Source organism: Bos javanicus, chromosome 6, assembly GCF_032452875.1.
Source record: "Bos javanicus breed banteng chromosome 6, ARS-OSU_banteng_1.0, whole genome shotgun sequence".
NCBI classification, from domain to species: domain Eukaryota; kingdom Metazoa; phylum Chordata; class Mammalia; order Artiodactyla; family Bovidae; genus Bos; species Bos javanicus.
This window is the reverse complement of record NC_083873.1, coordinates 4,226,161-4,240,432: the sequence shown is the minus strand read 5'-3', so window position 1 is coordinate 4,240,432 and position 14,272 is coordinate 4,226,161. Positions and strand designations below refer to the sequence as shown.

Genomic DNA, 14,272 nt, shown 5'->3' with positions numbered 1-14,272 from the left:
GATCTTCCTGATCAGGGATTGAACCCGCATCTCTTATGCCTACCTGCACTGGTAGGCGGGTTCTTTACCACTAGCGCCAGGCTAAAAATTTAGGAACAGTAACTCAGGGAAATCTGAGAGAAGAGATTTTCAGAGCTGAGCTAGGGCTCAAGGAGAGAGGGGAGGGGAGCAGTAAGTTCGGAGATGACTGAAACTGTAAAATGACACCCCAGTGCCTCCAAGACAGACAGGCGGTTCCTCCTTTAGTTCATAAACATGGTTCACGTTACAGAAATTCTCTTTGTTCTGTAGTGAAGCACAGCTTTAATGCTGCCAGGGGCATGTCCTCACCCAGCATCGTGAAAGCCCTTTGGTTGGTGTACTGCCATTTCATTTTAAAAGGATGCACCAGCCCCTGGTGTCTCTCCACAGCAATGCAGGTCATCGTGAGGATTTCTGTCACGACAGCGGTGGACTGGACAAATGGCACCATCTTGCAAATGAAGGCACCTGCAGCAAGGAACCAGGACAAGTTAAGCAGCAACAGGAATCCAAGTGTTATCTCTCTTTGTCATTATCACAGTAAATTAGTTCTGAGCCTTGTTTAAAAGTTTTATGACTATAATTACACAGTAGATACAAAATAATTGAGGAAGTTTGCACTGGCTGATATTTTCTTTCCTTAAGTGGATTTCAAGTTACTAAACAATATGTAATTATGTATAGTGGGATGATGAAAGGACAAATAAGTATCTGGCCATTGACAATAAGCAGAAGAAAATCAGTGTGACCCTTCCTTGAGAATAAGCAAAGTTGCTATTAACTGGTTTCTTGGGGTCTAAACCACAAAGTGGTTCTTGATTCTTTCTTCCTTTTTGGTTCCCTGTCAAATCATAACAAAGGAATAATTTTCACCAAAGACTCTCTGATTTCTTCTTTTATCTTTTATTGTCCTTTGACTTCCTGTCCAAGACTTAATATGCAGATTATACCTTTATGCTCTTAACTGATTTCACATTCTCTAATGCAAAGTCTCAAAGTCTGCGAGCATACTTCATTTGATATACATAATATTTTAAATAAAAATATCTGAATGCATTGTCTGCATTTATAAATTTCTTACACTGTGTGTCCGGCCCCCTCACCACTGGTATTTGTGAGATACGGTCTGATATCTCTGCTCTTGAATCCACCCTGCTCATCAATACCAAATTAATTACTTTGAACTATCTGAAAAACATAAGCTCAGGGAGTATAAAAAGTTGGAAGAAACTTCAATCCACTTGCTCAAACCAGAGATCTTCTTTTCACCTCCTCTCCCAAATGCTCTGCCTGGCTCTGCTTAGAGACCTAAGGAAGCCCTCCTTGCTGGCACATCCTCACTTCAGGTCTTCTCATGTCTTTTCCTTCTGCTTGGAATGTTCTTCCCCAGGAGAATATTCCTCACACCTTTCACTGAAGTCTTTGCTCAGATGTCACCCTCTCAATGAGGCTGACCTACTTGAACAACCCTGTTGTCACTACAGCATGTCCCTTGCCACCTCCTTTCGTTCCTCCTCTCTTATTCTACTCTTTTCCCATAACTCTTCCAATTCCAACATGCTATGTAATTTACTGACTTGCTTTACCATTTATTGAAAGTTTCCTCACCCCTGTGCATGCATGCTTAGTCGCTTCAGTTCATGTCCGACTCTTTGTGACCCGACTCTTCAGTTCATGGACCTTAGCCCACCAGGCTCCTCTGTCCATGGGATTCTCCAGGCAAGAATACTGCCGTGCCCTCCTCCAGGGGACCTTCCTGACCCTGTGTCTTCTCCTCCTCCTGTGTCTCCTGCATTGGCAAGTGGGTTCTTTACTGCTAGTGGCACCTGGGAGGACCTTCCCCAGCCCTACTAGGATGTAAACACTTTGAGAGTAAGGGTTTTTGTCTCTTTTCGCACTGATGTGTTCCAAGCACAGAGAATGGCACACGGAAGGTGCTCAACTGGCCTTCACTGAGCCGAAGAGGATGAGTGACTAGCAAGCTCTTAACCTTGTTAAACTGACATCATTCAACTTTGGAGAGGCTCTCGCTGGGAAAAAGATCTTTCAATAATTCCATCCACTTCTAATTTTTCTTTCTGAGAGTTCTAGAATTAACCAACTATCTTTCCCAAAGAGCAATTCTTCATATATTTAAAATATACTTTTATGTCACTCTTAAGTCTTTTCCAGTTGCTCCAGCTATTCCTCATGATATGCTTTTCAGATCTTGCAACTCTCTGGACACCTTCCATTGAACTTAATCAGGTTGTGACTATGTGGCCCAGAAGGGAACCCACCATGCTCAGGATGTGGCCTGGACAAGGCAGAAACTGTAGGGCTATACTGCTTCCCTGGGTCTGAACATCTTCTTCTGTGAGTTTAACTGAAATACACATCAGCCCTTCATGCTAGAATTTTCAAATGGTTGGTGTCTGTTCAACTTGAAGTCAATTTGAAATGAATTGGGTCCATTTAACATTACACCATCCTTATGGCAGAAAGTGAAGAGGAACTAAAGAGACTCTTGATGAAAGTGAAAGAGGAGAGTGAAAAAGTTGGCTTAAAGCTCAACATTCAGAAAACGAAGATCATGGCATCTGGTCCCATCACTTCATGGGAAATAGATGGGGAAACAATGGAAACAGTGACAGACTTTATATTTTTGAGCTCCAAAATCACTGCAGATGGTGACTGCAGCCATGAAATTAAAAGACGCTTACTCCTTGGAAGGAAAGTTATGACCAACCTAGATAGCATATTCAAAAGCAGAGACATCACTTTGCCAACAAAGGTCCATCTTGTCAAGGCTATGGTTTTTCCAGTGGTCATGTATGGATGTGAGAGTTGGACTGTGAAGAAAGCTGAGTGCTGAAGAATTGATGCTTTTGAACTGTGGTGTTGGAGAAGACTCTTGAGAGTCCCTTGGACTGCAAGGAGATCCAACCAGTCCATTCTAAAGGAGATCAGCCCTGGGTGTTCTTTGGAAGGAATGATGCTAAAGCTGAAACTCCAGTACTTTGGCCACCTCATGTGAAGAGTTGACTCATTGGAAAAGACTCTGATGCTGGGAGGGATTGGGGGCAGGAGGAGAAGGGGACAACAGAGGATGAGATGGCTGGATGGCATCATTGACTCGATGGACGTGAGTCTGAGTGAACTCCGGGAGATGGTGATGGACAGGGAGGCCTGGTATGCTGCGATTCATGGGGTCGCAAAGAGTCGGAGATGACTGAGTGACTGAACTGAACTGAACTGAACACAAAATTTCTGTTAACTCAAGATATCCTTAATTTCCATCCTGTGATTTAGTTAAAAAAAAAAAAAAAAAAAGACCTAATATTGCTAGAGATACTTTCATTCTAATCCTTCTTGGAAGCTCCACATGGCAACCTAAGAGCCTGTCCCACAAACTCCAAATCTCTGTTCCAGCTCCTCAAATTCCAACCCTGTTCAAAGTTAAGGTGCTTCCTTTCCAGCAAGATAGTTTTGAGCTAAATGCAATAATTTATCAATACTTTCAGTACCCATATATTTCACTACTTGAACACTGACCATATTTTGAATGAAATAGCTTACCTCAAATCCTGTTTTGGATGTGACATTTGAATAAATGAATATGTGACCAAATTATTCATCTGGGTATTTCTCCTGTTTTTTTTTTTTTTTGGAAAATTTGATCAGAATTTCCTTGATTCTTTCGGCCAAATTGACTCTTTCGGAACAAAAGTTGGATAGGCTAAAGCTAAAGAAATACCAGAAGAGACTTTCCACGAAATGGACATGGATCCATTATCAACACATTTTACATATAACTACCCACACAAAGATAGGCTTGATAAAGGACAGAAATGGTATGGACCTAACAGAAGCAGAAGATATTAAGAAGAGGTGGCAAGAATATACAGAAGAACTGTACAAAAAAGAGCTTCACGACCCAGATAATCACTGTGGTGTGATCACTCACCCAGAGCCAGACATCCTGGAATGTGAAGTCAAGTGGGCCTTAGGAAGCATCACTATGAACAAAGCTAGAGGAGGTGATGGAATTCCAGTTGAGCTATTTCAAATCCTAAAAGATGATGCTGTGAAAGTGCTGCACTCAATATGCCAGCAAATTTGGAAAACTCAGCAGTGGCCACAGGACTGGAAAAGGTCAGTTTTCATTCCAGTCCCAAAGAAAGGCAATGCCAAAGAATGCTCAATCTACTGCACGATTGCACTCATTTTACACACTAGTAAAGTAATGCTCAAAATTCTCCAAGCCAGGCTTCAGCAATACATGAACCGTGAACTTCTGGATGTTCAAGCTGGTTTTAGAAAAGGCAGAGGAACCAGAGATCAAATTGCCAACATGAACTGGATCACCAAAAAAGCAAGATAGTTCCAGAAAAACGTCTATTTCTGCTTTATTGACTATTTCAAAGCCTTTGACTGTGTGGATCACAATAAACTGTGGAAAATTCTTCAAGAGATGGGAATACCAGACCACTTGACCTGCCTCTTGAGAAACCTCTATGCAGGTCAGGAGCAATAGTTAGATCTGGATATGGGTTCCAAATAGGAAAAGGAGTTCATCAAGGCTGTATATTGTCACCCTGCTTATTTAAGCAGGTAGAATGCAACATGAGAAACATTGGGGTGGAGGAAGCACAAGCTGGAATCAAGATTGCTGGGAGAAATATCAATAACCTCAGATATGCAGATGACACCACCCTTATGGCAGAAAGTAAAGAGGAACTAAAAAGCCTCTTGATGAAAGTGAAAGAGGAGAGTGAAAAAGTTGGCTTAAAGCTCAACATTCAGAAAATGAAGATCATGGCATCTGGTCCCATCACTTCATGGGAAATAGATGGGGAAACAATGGGAACAGTGTCAGACTTTATTTTTGGGGGCTCCAAAATCACTGCAGATGGTGATTGCAGCCATGAAATTAAAACTTACTCCAAAGGAAAGTTATGACCAACCTAGATAACATATTGAAAAGCAGAGATATTACTTTGCCAACAAAGGTCCGTTTAGTCAAGGCTATGGTTTTTCCAGTGGTCATGTATGGATGTGGGAGTTGGACTGTGAAGAAAGCTGAGCACTGAAGAACTGATGCTTTTGAACTGTGGTGTTGGAGAAGACTCTTGAGAGTCCCTTGGACTGCAAGGAGGTCCAACCAGTCCATCCTAAAGGAGATCAGTCCTGGGTGTTCATTGATAGGACTGATGCTAAAGCTGAAACTCTGATACTTTGGCCAGCTCTTGCGAAGTGCTGACTCATTGGAAAAGACCCTGATGCTGGGAGGGATTGGAGGCAGGAGGAGAAGGGGACAACAGAGTATGAGATGGCTGGATGGCATCACTGACTCGATGGACATGGGTTTGGGTGGACTTCGGGAGTTGGTGATGGACAGGGAGGCCTGGCGTGCTGCGGTTCATGGGGTCGCAAAGAGTCAGGCACAACTGAATGACTGAACTGGACTGTGGCTTGTGGGTCAGTTTTTGACCAGGGATCAAAACCTGGGTCCTGGCCATGAAAGTTCTGAGTGCAAACCTCTAGACTGCTAAGAAATTCCCTATTTTTCACATTTTGATTGTTTACCATCCACCTTCACTTTCTAATAGAAGCACAATTTCCTCTGGTGCATGAACTCTCTATGCGGGAAGGTTAGGGAAGAGGCCCTACTAGAGAAGACAAGGCAAACACAGGATGGAGTCTCTCAAAGAATCTATCGGCTCCAAATGCGCCAAATTTATCTCAGTTCTTTTAACTTGCTGAGAGAGTGCAGTGAAGACGGAAGGGAGATTTGAGGTGGTGGGCCCTGTGCTCACCAGATCACGAGCGTGAACAGGACACTCTTTAGTTGTGGCTGCTCACCTCTGTGCACCCTTGGTCCCTGCCTCTTGCAGGTCCTTCCTATAGATTCATGATCCTGTGAGCCTCCAACATCTTTCTGGTGTATCCCCTTCTCTTAAGCTACTTAGCTATCAACTGCAGACCAAGTAAACTCATTTGGCTACTTCTCTTTTGTCACTTTTTCTCTGGAAGGTAGATTTCCTAAAATGTAGAATACTCCGGTCAGCATCCTCCTGTGTGTATTGTTAAGGCTTAGATAACAGTTCAAATCCTACTATTATAGTTTGCTTCCATTGTTGTTCTATTTCTACTACATCAAATTCTTTCCCAATAATTTACAATAATTCTCCTTGGCCTACTGGATTAGGAACAAATGCTTTGATTAAATATTTATTTCCTTCTTTATTTATTGCCTTCTTTCACCTGCAATGCGGGAGTCCTGGGTTCAATCCCTGGGTTGGGAAGATCCCCTTGAGGAGGGCATGGCAACTCACTCCAGTGTTCTTGCCTGGAAAATCCCCATGGACAGAGGAGCCTGGTGGGCTACAGTCCATGGGGCCGCAAAGAGCTGGACACGACTGAGCGACTAAGCACGGAAAGCCTTCTTTTTACCACCTTTTTATACAACTCAATTTTCCAGAAAATGAACTCTTTGCTCTGCATATAAATGATATCCACTCTTCTACCTACCCACACCTGTCCTCACCTCCTATTGTATGCAGTGTAGGTCTCAATGATTCAAATCAAAACAAGATCTCATTATTTCTAAAAATGATACTTGGAAATTGATAACAACTTGGCCAGTATTTGTTTTCATGCTTGGGTAATAGTGACTTTAAAAAGGATCCAAGTGGAAAGGACAGAGTGAAAAACAACCAGAGTTTTCATACTTAGAAAATATTAAAAACATTCCTTTATTAATTTAGAAAATGGTAGAATGAACTATGATTTCAAGAAATGATGATAACTATGATGATGTCTATGAATAATTCATTCCAAGGTTGGTAATAAACAAAATGAACACATATTTGCAGTTTTAAAGGAAAGATTATACAAGTATAAAGTATTGAAACAATAGTCTAACAAACTACAAAACAATCTGGCACTTAATTTCCTGTACAGAAAAATTAAGCCATATTCAAACAACTGATGCATCCTGCCCCATTATGGCTGTTAGTTTCTAGTTTTTTTCTACAGCATTTCTTAAGCAGCTAGCTGCTAATAAATTTACCAAATCCTGAATCCTAACCACATTTCCCTCAAACACATCCAATGGTTGGGAACAAACTAAATACAGTCAGAGTCAGAATTGCTATACAACCTGTAGCTAAGGACCACAGTGGAACAGAACTGTGGAATTCCTTGGCAGGAAGGCCCTCCCAGCAATGATCCAGGCTGAGGGTTTCCATCAGTGGTCCATGGAGCCCTGTGCTCCTGCAGGAAGGCTCTAGGAACTGCCAAGAAAGGAAAGGAGGCTCTGAGCTCCATTCCTGCTGCAGCTGGATCAGCTCCATCTGCATCCAGTTTAACTTAACGTGGCTCCAGCATATAAGTCACCGGCAATTTCAAAGAAGTTAGAACTCCAAAGTGAACTGGGAGATTCTGCCAATTTAAACCATAACAGACTAAATTTTAAAACAGTGCTCCATGGAACACTGATGGAAACCCTCAGCATGGATCATTGCTGGGAGGGCCTTCCTACCAAGGAATTCCACAGTTCTGTTCCATTGTGGTTCTCAGCCACAGAAGTCTCCTAGAATTTCAGCCCTCCTGATAATTACAGTTGACGCTTGAACAACATGGGGGTTAGGGCATTGACTAGGGCACAGCTGATTATCAGACAGTAACTTCACAGTCAGCCTTCCGTATCCAAAGATTCAATCAACCTTGGATTGTGCAGTACTGCTGTGTTTACTGTTGAAAATTTTGCATATAAGTGGACCCTTGAAGTTAAAATCTGTGTTGTTCAGGAGTCAACTGTATCCCTAATTAGTGTAAGACCTTTACAAAGCAATCTAGTAATTATCCTCTGATTTACGAACTTTCTGATAATGCTGCATCTGTGCAGCAGAAAAGAGGGAGGAACTGAGCTGAGGGAAAGGAAAGTCTGGCTCCCAGTGAAAGGGGAAGGCTCAAAGGAGGCAGAAGGCACCTTGACTCCTGCAGAGTAGAGGGGCAAGGAGAAGTCTTACAGTTCCCAGGTGCCAAGAAGAGAGAGTCTCTATTGAGAGACAGTAGGAGGAAACTGACAGCAAGGGAGATAAGCCACTTTTTTTTTTTTTTTTTCTTTTCCAGAATTCTTGTTATACTTAGGGAAGGAGACAGAAGGCCCCCCAGCTGGCTCTGAGAGGAAGCATGTCCATTTGGGATGCTATAAGAACATCCCATGGATGGGATGACTTACAAAGACATTTACTTCTCACAGCTGTGGAGGTTGGAAGCCTGAGGTCAATGTGAACAGCATGGTTCAGGGAGGACTCTTCAGGGTTGCAGATCTCTCACAGTGTCCTCAACTGGCAGAGAGGGCCAGAGAGCTCCATGGGATCTCTCTTACAAGAGCACAAATCCCACTCATGAGGGCTCTGCTCTCCTGACCTCTTATTTCTTCTTTCTTTTTATTAATTGAAAATGTCATAATTGTAGAGTCACATGCAGTTGTAAGAAGTAATACAGAGCGACCCCTTGTTCACGTTGCCCAGTTTTCCCTGACGGTAACATGTTGTAAAACTACACAAATATCACAACCAAGACATTGACATTAATATAACCCACTGATCTTATTCAGATTTTGCTTGTACTCATTTGTGTTCTATGGATTTTTATTAATAGGCTCATGTATCTGCCACCACTGTTAAGATACTGAATAGTTCCTCCCGTTGCCCTTTTATAATCACATCCATGTCCCTCCTGTCTCTGCCCCTCCCTGCCCCTAACCACTGGCAACCTTTAGTCTGTTTTCCATTCCTAAAACTTTTCATTTCAAAAATATTATGTAAATATAGTAATGTAGTAAATAACATTTTGAGATTGGCTTTTTTCTTCTAGCACAAACCCCTGAACACACATCCAAGTTGTTGCATTTCTCAATAGTTTGTTCCTCTGTATGCTAATACTCCACAGAATGTATGTGCCACAGTCTGCTTAATTCATCCACTGAGGACCATCTGGGGTATTCCCATTTTTGACTATTACAAAAAAGCAGGTATGAACATTCATGCAAAAGTTTTGGTATGAACAAAACTTTTCATTTTTCTGGGATAAATACCCAAGAGTTTAATTCTCTGACTGCATGGTAATTGCATATTTAATTTTATAATAAATTGCAAAATTATTTTCCAGAATGGCTGTGTCATTGGACATTCCTACTGGCAATGTATAAGTGATTCGGTTTCTCCATATCCTTGCCAACATTCAATGTTGCCACTATTTTTTATTTTAGCCATTCTGATTTACATGTATTGGTATTGTTTCAATTTTCAATTTCCTGATTTCTATAAGGCTGAACCTCTTTTCATGTATTCATTTGCCATCTGTATATCCTCTCTGATGAAATTTCTCTTCATGTGTTTTGCCCATTTTCTGATTGCACTGCCTTTTCACTGCTGAATTTTGAGAGTTCTTTATGTATTCTAGATACAAGTATTTTGTAAGATATACATTTTGTACATATTTTTTCTCCATCTGTAGCTTGTCCTTTCATCTTCCCAACTGGACTTTAACAGATCAAGTATTTAATTTTAATGAGGTCCAAATTATCAGTTTTTCAATTTACACACTGAGCTTTTGGTGTCAGTTAAGAATCCCAAGAATTCTGTGCTCAGCTATGATCATTTTCTATGGTTTTCCCCAAAGTTTTATAGTCTTACATTTACTTTTAGGTATATAACACATTTTGAGTAGGCTTTTGTATAAAGTGTCAGATTTAAGATGAGTAGTTTTGTTTGTTTCGTTGGTTTATTTTTGCCTACAAATGTCAACTGCTCCAGTACCGTTTGTGAAACAGGCATTCCTTCCTCCACCGAGTCACACCTTTGTTAAAAATCAGTTGAGCATATTTGTGTAGGTCTATTTCTAAGTTCTCCATTCTGTTCCATTCATGTGTGTTTATCCCTCTGCCAATACCACACCATTTTGATTACTTTATCTACATAAGAAGTTTGACAACAGGCAGAGGAATTCCTCCCACTTCATTCTTCTTTGTCAAGATTATTTTAGCTCTTCTAGTCTCTGTGTCTATTATAAATTTCTGAACAAACTCATCTATGTTTTAACAAATCCTTACTAAGATTTTGATAGGAATTACTTTAAACCTATTGATCACTTTTGGGAAAACTGACATCATTAATATGCTGAGTATTCTAAACCATTAACACAGTATGTCTTACCATCTATTTATGTATTCTTTGATTTTCTTCACCTGCATTTTGTCATTTTCAAGTACATTGAATGGAAAACTGTGCTGTGTTTACTGTATACCTAAGTATTTCATTTTCTTGGAGAAGTTGGAAGCAGTGTGGCATTTTTCATTTCATTTCCTGCATGTTACTTGTTAATATAGAAATACCATTGAGTTTTGTGTGTTGATCTTGTATACTTTGACATTGTTGAATTCACTTAATTCTCAGAGATTCTGGCAGGTTCCCTGGGATTTTCTATGCCAAAAATAATGTCATCTGCAAATACAAGCAGTTTTATATTTCCTTTCCAAACTTAAAAATGTCTTTCATTTCATTTTTTTTTTTTTTTTTGCCTTCCTGCAGTGGCTTGAACTTCAAGCACTATATTACATAAGAGTGGTGAGTAAAAGTCTACAGGCAATAAATGCTGGAAAGGGTGTGGAGAAAAGGGAACCCTCTTACACTGTTGGTGGGAATGCAAACTAGTACAGACACTATGGAGAACAGTGTGGAGATTCCTTAAAAAACTGGAAATAGAACTGCCTTATGACCCAGCAATCCCACTGCTGGGCATACACACTGAGGAAACCAGAATTGAAAGAGACACATGTACCCCAATGTTCATCACAGCACTGTTTATAATAGCCAGGACATGGAAGCAACCAAGATATCTATCAGCAGATGAATGGATAAGAAAGCTATGGTACATATACACAATGGAATATTACTCAGCCATTAAAAAGAATGCATTTGAATCAGTTCTAATGAGGTGGATGAAACTGGAGCCTATTATACAGAGTGAAGTAAGCCAGAAAGAAAAACACCAAAACAGTATACTAATGCATATATATGGAATTTAGAAAGATGGTAACGATAACCCTGTATGTGAGACAGCAAAAGAGATACAGATGTATAGAACAGTCTTTTGGACTCTGTGGGAGAGGGTGAGGGTGGGATGATTTGGGAGAATGGCATTGAAACATGTATATTATCATACATGAAACGAATTGTGAGTCCAGGTTCGATGCATGACAGGGTGCTCAGGGCTGCTGCACTGGGATGACCCTGAGGGATGGGATGGGGAGGGAGGTGGGAGGAGGGTTTGGGATGGGGAACACATGTGCACCCATGGCTGATTCATGTCAATGTATGGCAAAAACCACTACAATATTGTAATTAGCCTCCAATTAAAATAAATAAATTAAAAAAAAGAGTGGTGAGTATAGACATCCTTTCTCTGTTCCAAGTCTAAGGAAAAAGAAAACTGTCTTTCATTATTACAGGTGGTGTTAGCTGTAGGTTTTCATAGATGTTCTTTATAAAGCTGAGAGTCTCTCTATTATTAACCTGCTGAGAACTTTTATCTAAATGGATGTTGGATTTTGTCAAATGTTTTCGATGTGTTATTTGATATGCTTCTATGACTTTTCTTCTTTAGCTTGTTGTTGGTGGATTGCATTGATTTTTGAATGCTGAGTCACACTTTCAGACCTGGGATAAATCCCACTTGATCATGTGTATAATCTTTATTATATACTGTTGGATTCTGTCTGTTGATACACTGAGCATTTTTATGTCTAAGTTTGTGAGAGACATTGGCTTGCAGTTTTCTTTTTATTGTACTGTCTTTGTCTAGTTTATTTACCAGAGGAAAAAATGCCTCAGAAAATGGTTTAGGAAATGCTCTTTCCTCTTCTATTTTCAGGAAGAGTTTGTGTAAAAGTAGTAATTTTTCTTTGTATATTTGGCAGAATTCTCCAGTGAAGTCATCTGGGCTGGGAGATTTTTTTGGGGGGTAGGGGCAGCTTGGTGGGTGCAAACTAATTGTGTCTCTTCCTTTTAAGAATATCTTTTTAGTCAAAGAATTATGAGCAAATGTTTCAAAATCAAAAGGGCTACAATAAAAAAGAATGGGTCTCTCCCACCCCCACTCATCTGCTGTCTCACTTCCAACATCTACTTGTGTTGCATTCTTCTGTCAGGCACCTTTACATCTCTAATTAAACTGCTTTTGTTTTTTGATTTACGGATTTTAGATGGTCTGTTTTGACTTTCTTCTAGGAAAGATGGGCTTTTAGTTCACTTTAATCACTTCCTACGTCTGCTTCTCCTTTTAGTTTTCTTGGAGTTAAAGCACTTTCTTCAATAATTTCTTTTTTTTTTTTAATTAATTTTATTTTATTTTTAAACTTTACATAATTGTATTAGTTTTGCCAATATCAAAATGAATCCACCACAGGTATACATGTGTTCCCCATCCTGAACCCTCCTCCCTCCTCCCTCCCCATACCATCCCTCTGGGTCGTCCCAGTGCACCAGCCCCAAGCATCCAGTATCGTGCATTGAACCTGGACTGGCATCTCGTTTCATACATGATATTTTACATGTTTCAATGCCATTCTCCCAAATCTTCCCACCCTCTCCCTCTCCCACAGAGTCCATAAGACTGTTCTATACATCAGTGTCTCTTTTGCTGTCTCATACACAGGGTTATCATTACCATCTTTCTAAATTCCATATATATGCGTTAGTATACTGTATTGGTGTTTTTCCTTCTGGCTTACTTCACTCTGTATAATAGGTTCCAGTTTCATCCACCTCATTAGAACTGATTCAAATGTATTTTTTTTTAATGGCTGAGTAATACTCCATTGTGTATATGTACCATAGCTTTCTTATCCATTCATCTGCTGATGGACATCTAGGTTGCTTCCATGTCCTGGCTATTATAAACAGTGCTGCGATGAACATTGGGGTACACGTGTCTCTTTCCCTTCTGGTTTCCTCAGTGTGTATGCCCAGCAGTGGGATTGCTGGATCATAAGGCAGTTCTAGTTCCAGTTTTTTAAGGAATCTCCACACTGTTCTCCATAGTGTCTGTACTAGTTTGCATTCCCACCAACAGTGTAAGAGAGTTCCCTTTTCTCCACACCCTCTCCAGCATTTATTATTTGTAGACTTTTGGATCGCAGCCATTCTGACTGGTGTGAAATGGTACCTCATAGTGGTTTTGATTTGCATTTCTCTGATAATGAGTGATGTTGAGCATCTTTTCATGTGTTTGTTAGCCATCTGTATGTCTTCTTTGGAGAAATGTCTATTTAGATCTTTGGCCCATTTTTTGATTGGGTCATTTATTTTTCTGGAGTTGAGCTGTAGGAGTTGCTTGTATATTTTTGAGATTAGTTGTTTGTCAGTTGCTTCATTTGCTATTATTTTCTCCCATTCTGAAGGCTGTCTTTTCACCTTGCTAATAGTTTCCTTTGATGTGCAGAAGCTTTTAAGGTTAATTAGGTCCCATTTGTTTATTTTTTGCTTTTATTTCCAATATTCTGGGAGGTGGGTCATAGAGGATCCTGCTGTGATGTATGTCAGAGAGTGTTTTGCCTATGTTCTCCTCTAGGAGTTTTATAGTTTCTGGTCTTAACAGTATTCTTCACAGAGCTAGAACAAATAATTTCACAATTTGTATGGAAATACAAAAAACCTCGAATAGCCAAAGTGATCTTGAGAAAGAAAATTGGAACTGGAGGAATCAACCTACCTGACTTCAGGCTGTACTACAAAGCCACAGTTATCAAGACAGTATGGTACTGGCACAAAGACAGAAATATAGATCAATGGAACAAAATAGAAAGCCCAGAGATAAATCCACGCACATATGGACACCTTATCTTTGACAAAGGAGGCAAGAATATACAATGGGTTAAAGACAATCTCTTTAACAAGTGGTGCTGGGAAATCTGGTCAACCACTTGTAAAAGAATGAAACTAGAACACTTTCTAACACCATATACAATAATTTCTTTGAAAAGATTTTGAGAAGTGTGCTTCCTAAATTTAAGTATGTGTTTTCCCCTATCTTTGACTCATGAAGTAATGTACTTAACACGCTATTCCTTGGTTTCACAGCTTCCAACAGTTTATCTTGCCCCTCATTTTGTAAGATGATAATACCTCACCTCCTCACATCACCTCCTTCCTCCTTGTCTTCCTCTCTTCTTCCCTATAACTTCTATCAGCCATACCTT

At 40.2% G+C, this 14,272-nt stretch overlaps 1 protein-coding gene across 1 annotated transcript in view; it reads right to left on the bottom strand.

The window, feature by feature from the left end:
• QRFPR (pyroglutamylated RFamide peptide receptor) overlaps nucleotides 1–14,272 on the bottom strand; it is a 62,394-nt gene that overhangs the window by 12,791 nt on the left and 35,331 nt on the right. Inside the window, exon 2 of the mRNA XM_061419271.1 lies at nucleotides 331–489. Coding sequence (XP_061275255.1) covers nucleotides 331–489 — 159 coding nt within the window. The remainder of the gene's footprint in view (nucleotides 1–330; nucleotides 490–14,272) is intronic.